This window comes from Peromyscus maniculatus, chromosome 1 (genome assembly GCF_049852395.1).
Source record: "Peromyscus maniculatus bairdii isolate BWxNUB_F1_BW_parent chromosome 1, HU_Pman_BW_mat_3.1, whole genome shotgun sequence".
Taxonomy (NCBI): domain Eukaryota; kingdom Metazoa; phylum Chordata; class Mammalia; order Rodentia; family Cricetidae; genus Peromyscus; species Peromyscus maniculatus.
In genome coordinates, this window is record NC_134852.1 from 22,852,395 (window position 1) to 22,859,956 (window position 7,562).

The following is a 7,562-nucleotide window of genomic DNA, read 5'->3' on the forward strand; positions in this document are numbered from 1 at the left end:
ACTTGGATATTTCTGATTCCCTTAGCAGATCCTCTATCAGTGATGTCGGTGATTTTTGTGGCTACTGGTCTTAATGGACAGCTACACATAGCAAGACACAATGGATACAGATAAGCCATGATTGTTGAACAAGCTCCCAGATTACAGCATTCGTGCCTGTTGAGGATGCTTCCGCTATGAGCAACCCTGCTTGGGTGATACACCCATTAAGTTTAAGCTATATATAGAACCAATTTTAACTAAATGTCCTTGATGACAACAAAACAGTAATATCCACTGTACACGAGTTTGAGCTCTACATGACCTGTATGTGTAGTCCATGAATGCCCTACTGTGATAACACATTTTCGCATTATATCTGCCCAGGATCACTGAGAGGTGGTTGATATCCTGGTACTCTGATATAGTCTGAGGAGGGGACAGATTAGCATCACCTAGTGCATGAAATTCCAACTTCCCTCTCAAAATCTACACAGAATGCATTTCTGGCAGAGTTCTAGGGCCCAATGAAGTAGAATAATTGCAAAGAGCATTTTTCCAAATATTGCTCAACTACTGAACACTGACCTTGGCCTTGGATCTGAAAAAAGACTTGGGGAAAAGATGGAAAGGGAGGTGGGAGGACATGAGGCGTGGTCCTTCCATATTGATCAACATTGAAAGTTCCTTTTTAGTTTCTATCCAGGGTGAACGTTCCCAGGTAGGCACAGATTGGATCCATTTGGGATTTCCCTTGGTCTGAATCAAGCAGACAATCTCAATCAGCCAGTTAGTTCCTGAACAAGAAGGAAAAGTTATTGACACTCATTTGAAGAACCATTCTGTTTTGGTGTATTCAACTATTGCAGATATTTGTCATGGATGCAGTCATGGTATCTGTCCTAGAGATTGGAACATTTTATTTAATACAGGGTCATTAAGATGCATCATCCTGCACTGTATGTATTGGTACTGCTTCACTTTAGCTTAAATAAATTCCATGGTCTATTTACCATACACAATGTATTTGTGATTATATGTTCATTTGTCAATGAGTTTTTCTCTAGCATTATTCAGTCCACTGTCCTTAGATTTTCCAAGTTATTGCTCTTTGATATTAGCAACCTAATACTTAACCAATGTTTACTGCTTCTGCCACCCACCACACTACTCCCCCAATGACCATGATGCCTTTCTTGGTTCCTTGAGTTTTGAGACTCTTTCTTCTACTTGAAGAAGGTCCATTGTAATTCTTCTACATGACATTGTGCTCTCCTCCACATAATCTTACATTCATGCCTTTTTTCTTGATGCTCTTTTATCTGGTTATTATAATCAATATCTCTTCCACACAGAGAAACGAATGCCACAATCTGCTTTAGGAAGCACTGTCAATGCTCCAAGGATCAGCTCAGGCACTAGCAGTGCCTGAGCTGCTCCACTGACTACATTGCTTAGGTTAGAGTTCTTCCTCTGAGTGAAAATGCTCTGATACAGCTCTTCATACCCACAAACCATTGAACACATGAGATATATAAAGCATTCCATTCACCACCTATATGAAGGATGATTAAAGCCCAAAACTTCCACAGACAGTTCAGGATCATTCTCAATGATGTTCTTACCTGACTTAGGATAAGTCACTATAACAGTGTCTTCATCTCTGATCACAAACTTATCACGACTTTCTTTAATAATTTCTCTTTTATACAACATAGCAGGGAAAGGTATTCCTTCAAACCAAAAGTAGGCTGACATCCCAAAAAACTGTTTCTTGGTGCTGTGAAAATTCCAGCATTGATCACCTGTTCAGATTAAAGCAAATGCTGAGAGGTAAAATTTATAGTGCAGTAAAAGAATCATTAACACCCAAAGTTTGTACAAAATGAGATGCTGATAGGAAGAAATACAGATTGCAGAAATCAGTCAAAGGTTACTGTATTAAGCAACTGTGAACATATTCAGAGATTGTTCTAGATAATTGTGAGACTGAGGTCATGGACCCAAACCAGAAACTCAATAACAACTATTTAGACATTGAAATAAGGCTTATTTAAAATATTTTCTAATACAATTAAGCATTCTCAATGGTTTCAAATGTGCAAAAAATTTACAGAGACCATAAAAAATGTTGCTCTGAAAAAAAAGTTTTTATGTACATACAATCATTTTTTAAAAGTAGGGATTGTTTTGGATAAATATAGTTCCTTCGATACACCTCAGCCTCATTTTTCCCCTCCATTGCCTTCCTTCCTTTTCCATATTAATGATCCCTTCTTTAATTTTCACTGCTATGTTGATATGATCACACATTTACATAACATACAGAGTCCATTTAATTCTGTTTGTATGTGAATATATCTTTAGATGAGCACTAGGACCTGAACAACCAATATGGGATTTCCCATCCTGAAGTAGTTGATTCTGCCTTCACTGACCTGTTTTGTTGTGTTTGTTTTTTTCCTCTATGGATAAGACAATGTAAAATTTCCCCTATCATTATTTGGGTAACAACTGTGCCATTATGGTGGTTCATTTGTATAAATATACTGGTGAGTGTTCAAATGTGTATTGCTCTGTCATATCTGTAGGATATATCCTATCAACAGATATCCTCAGGTTCTGTGTTTTTCACAAGCCTTAGGTTTGAGTGGATTCATTGTAAAAAAGTTTTGAAACTCTGTGGGCATGGTCCTAGTTTTGGGCACCAAAATGTAAGTGAATTTTGCAACTCTGTGTTTTTGGTCGCAGGTATTGGCACCAAATAATAAATTTTGCAACTCTGGGTGAAAGGTATCTTAACTATTTGGAGAGTCAGATGACAACTAGGACAGCCCTGACAGCAGGAGCGGCAATGAGAAAGCTCAGCCCTAGAGGGTGAGGTATCTGGAATACCTCAAGCTGACAGGATAGCTCAAACCTGGAGGTATCCCAAATACCTTGACTGGCTTAGGACAGATCATCCCTGGAGGGGAAGGTCTCCCAGATATCTTGAGCTGCTAGGACAGCTCTGATGACTGGATCTGCAATGAGACAGCTCAGCCCTGGAAAGGAAGGTATTCTGACTGCCCAGGAGAGTCAGGCCTGGAACTTCTAGGACAGCTCAGCATGAAAGGGTGAATTGAGATCTTCACACCTAAAACTCTTTTGAGAAAGAAATTTATATGGGAGGGAGTAGTCCAGGAGAGTGGCTGCCTCTAACAAGGTTTAGAAAGTAGCCCACAATTGAACCTGCAGGGTGCTTTATATAGATTATCTTCGGCATGGAGTCAACCAAATATTGGTTAGTTTTTTTTTTTCTGTTCAGGGATTTGTTAGTTTTGTGGGTTAGGGGCAGAGTTGGCCTTGATCTCAGAACCAAACTGTGTTTCTTTTACTGGCTTTCTTGGCATTTTCACCCTAATTCTAAGGCTAAGGCATATTTCTTTCACTGACTTTGATTCTAGGGACCAAGAGTGTTTCTTTGGTAATGGTTTCAGAGTCAGGGCATGTTTCAATAATTGTTATAGATTTTCCTATAAGTCCATGACCAATCTAGGACCAGGTTTGGCCTCATTATCAGTGTCAGATGTGGGTTCCATCTGATGGAATTGGATTTAATCCCAGTAATAATGGTGTTGACTACTCCCATAATATTTTTTCTACTAAAGTACCAATAAATCTGGAAGGTAGGTCACTTGTATAGGTCATAGTATTTGAAGATATATGATATTTATGATTGCTTTTCTCCTCCTGTAGTTTGCAGAGTACCTTCCAGTACTGTTAATGATAATCATTAGAGATGAAGCTTCTTGTTAGACACAAGAACAGTTTCTCCATGGTGAATAATATAAGTTAATTCTGTCATCAGGAGTAGGGCCTTATCATCAGGTTGTGGAAAGTAACCAATAACAATGACAACATCCTGTAATATTTGGGGGTGTCTATGGGATCCTTTTTGCCAACTATTCAAAAGATGAAAACCAATACCTGATACTATAGATATTAATTGACAGCATATAAATTCTAGTTAAGACATGATCATCCCTATATATCATAATAAAATTTTAATTATTTTATTTACTTTAGAAAGCATCTAAATTAGTGGGTTTTCATATGGCTTTTCAAAATATATTTAGTATCAATTTTAGGAAACACTAGCCCCCACAAGTTGAAGAAAATTTGATCTTACCTATTATTTTGATATTTAACAGGATTTCATTTTGAAGAAATTGTGAAACATTATAGAATATATGCCATGACAAAAGAGTATCATTTTGAATTGCTTCCTAACTAATTATTATTATCTGATACCAAATTGTGGTGGTTTGAAACAAAATGCCCAACAAATGGAGTGGTAATATTAAGAGGTATGACTTTGTTGGAGTAGGATTGGCTTTGTTGGAGAATGTGTGACATTGTTGGGGTGGGCTTTGTGATTTGACAAATGATCAAGCTACTCCCAGTGATTCAGACCACATTTTGTTGCCATTCTATAAAGATGTGAGGACTCACAGATTCAGTATTTTATCTGTCTGCTTGCTACCATTCATGCCACCATAAGGTTAATTGGATAACTTCTGAAGTGTAAACTAACCACCCATTAAATATATTCCTTTATAGGAGTTGTTGAAGTCATTTTATTTCCTCATAACAACAGAAAAACTATCTAAGAAACAAATCTTAATTGTCATAGGTGAAGATACAAGATATTAGGACTGTGAGAAGTAAATATTCCATTGATTTTGTAGAAAATCTACTCACTTATATGAAGATTATAAAATGGGAGAGGCACAATGTAGATCAGTTGTTAAGAGTATTTGTTGTTCCTCCAAAGAACACAGATTCCATCTTGTCACTCATATGTCACTGTCAACCATCTGTAACTACAGTTCCAGGGAATCCAATAATCTCTCCTGGCTTCAACAGGCACCCGAAATGCATGAGGTACACAGATAATCATGCATTTATAACGCTCAAAAATAAAAGTAAAATAAATTTGAAACAACTTTTTAAAATAAGAAATAAAATTAGAATTTTGACAAAATTTTAATATGGATTTTCTGTGCTAATTTAATCATATTCATAATATTAAATTTGTCAATCAGTAAAGAGTGTATTGCTGGAGAGTGTCATTCCAGTTCATGTTGTTCACTTTAGGTGCTTCTTTAAGTATTAAATATTTACTGTATTTAATTTCACTTCCTTTTTTGAGGCGCCTCCCAGTATAGTTTAATCTATTGTTAAGAGTATTAGTTTCTTATTTTTTTTCAACATTTTCACTGTAATTTTAAAAGATCATGGATCTTGTGCAATGCTTTCTTGTGGAAAGTAGTGATACATTTTGAGTGTTTTGTGGAGGAGTCCTTAGATTCTGCGATATGTGGGACCATTTTCTTTCAAACCACCACAACTTGGTGTCAGATGATAACAATTTGTTAGAAAGGAATTCAAAATGATAATTTTTTGTTATGAGATTGGTGCTGCTGACTCATGTCCATGACATTGTTCAACCTGCTTTCTTATGGAACCCATTAACAACAACCAAGGGATAGCACTAATCACCATGGGTTGGATGTTCCCAGAACTAACTAAAAAAATACATTGCAGCTGAATCTTATGGAGGTACTTCTCAGTTGTATTTCCCTACATTCAGATGACTTGATGCTGTGTGAAGTGGACATAAAACTAGCCAGGACACAAAAACTCTAGCTTCAGCTCAAGAATGTCTATTCCTGATCATGAACATTCCATAGCTTATATAGAAGAGGAAGCACCAACATAATCTTGTCTATGCAATTATTCCAGGTTGCCCTTTTCATGCATGTTCCATAAAAGATTATTTTTTCTGGAACTGACCAAATTTTACAGAAGCTGAAATTACAGGTTTCTAGTAAGAATTGTTTCACCTATAGCAAACAGAAGTTTCCGTCCAAGCTAAAAGGAAGTGATGGTCACTTCTAAAAGGAAAATGGCAGATGTCTATTTAGAACTGAAGAGGTCACATGGAAGTTCACTCCTCCCTAACTCATTCCTCATAGTTTCCTTAGTCTGCTTTTCCAAACAAACCAAGACAAACTGCCTAGGGCAGGTGCCTCCAAAACCACTGGATTGGGTCCTTCCACATGAATAATTAAGCAAGAAATGGCCAAGACATAACTACATGCCAGTCAGTTGGAGGCATTTTCAAAATTGCAATTTCTTCTTCCAGGATGAACCTGGTATATATAAAATTGCCTAAATATTAACCAGAAGACTTGTGTTTTATTAATGAATAAACGACTTATGTCCAGCTGCCTATCACTGGACCAAACAGCAAGTCTCTCCTATAAGCTCTATCAGGCATCATCTTTATCTTCTTTCACATCTGTATTCCTTCTAGAAAAAATATTAACTCTTTTCTCTTTAAAATATATCAATTGCCTACAGCTCTTCTATGTTATATACATCCAAGTGGTGACTTCAAAACACATATACATATGATCAAAACTTAATAAACACATTAGGTGTAATATATTATATATGTATAACAATATAAAAGCATCACATTTCCATATATACATACATAACATATAAATGTATCCATTATATTTGTACAATTATAAGATACGTAAAAATCTTTAAGAACTTGGTAAATGAGGACCACAAGAGGAGGGAAGTAGCAAAACAGAGAGAAGGTAAAATGTAATGATTACAGTATTTCTGTAGGAGTTTCTCAACACACTAAAAGGGAAAAAATTAAAAAACCTATCAAACAGCACATAGCTAGAGAGTTCATATTAGACCATACAAAGAAAACAGGAATTTGGACTGGGAAAATGGTATATGCCATTGCTCAAGGCTAACTTACTAAAGTAGAAGTAATTTATTCTTGACATAACTCTAACCAAGCAATGGAAAGACCTGCATGACAAAAACTTCAAGTCCTTGAAGACTGACTATCATAGAAGACTAATTGTTTTATTACAATTTAAATACGTTAGATGATCATAATACCTTAAATAAGAGTAAAAATACATATAGAGTATAACAAAATTAACTTTAAATTTGTATCAATAAACTAAAATCCATAGCAATGTAAAACATTTTTAAACAAGTTGTTGCTTTTTAAATGTAGGTTCAACAATCTACCCTTTTATCTTATATGTATCTATATCAAACAGCTCATGCTGAAGAGGAGGTAGAGTAAGGGGAACACTCTTCCATTGCTGGTGGGAGTGGAAAATTGTACATTCTCTTTGAAAGTCAGTGTGGAGTTTTCTCAGAAAACTAGGAATCAACCTACAAAAAGACCAAGCTATACCACACTTGGGCATATACCCAAAGGATGCGCAATTATACAACAATGATATTGTTCAACTATGTTCATCGCACCTGTGTTTATAATGCATAGGGAATTGCTTAGTCTTACTGCAACTTCATAGGCCATGATTTTTTGATACTCATGGGAGACCTGCCCCTTCCTAAACAGAAACGTAGAAGGAATTGTTTGAGGGGTGCCTAAAAAGGGAGGATGGGGGTGTTCCTGGGAGACGAGGAGGGATGGGAAACTATGGCTTGAATGTAAAAATATACATAAGTAAATTTATTTTAAAATGAAAAGA

General features: G+C 36.1%; 1 protein-coding gene across 2 annotated transcripts in view; it reads right to left on the reverse strand.

Annotated features, from left to right (window-relative positions):
- The window catches only part of LOC102912552 (sulfotransferase 2A1-like), a 37,672-nt gene extending 35,844 nt beyond the window's left edge, over positions 1 to 1,828 (reverse strand). The window contains exons 1-2 of one of the 2 annotated variants that reach the window (XM_042263100.2): positions 1,605 to 1,828; positions 568 to 776 (exon numbers count right to left, since the gene is read on the reverse strand). In XM_042263100.2, coding sequence (XP_042119034.1) covers positions 568 to 776; positions 1,605 to 1,737 — 342 coding nt within the window. In that variant the 5' untranslated portion in view covers positions 1,738 to 1,828. The remainder of the gene's footprint in view (positions 1 to 567; positions 777 to 1,604) is intronic. The other variant, XM_006997180.4, reaches the window with a different exon arrangement.
- Positions 1,829 to 7,562: the final 5,734 nt, after the last annotated feature.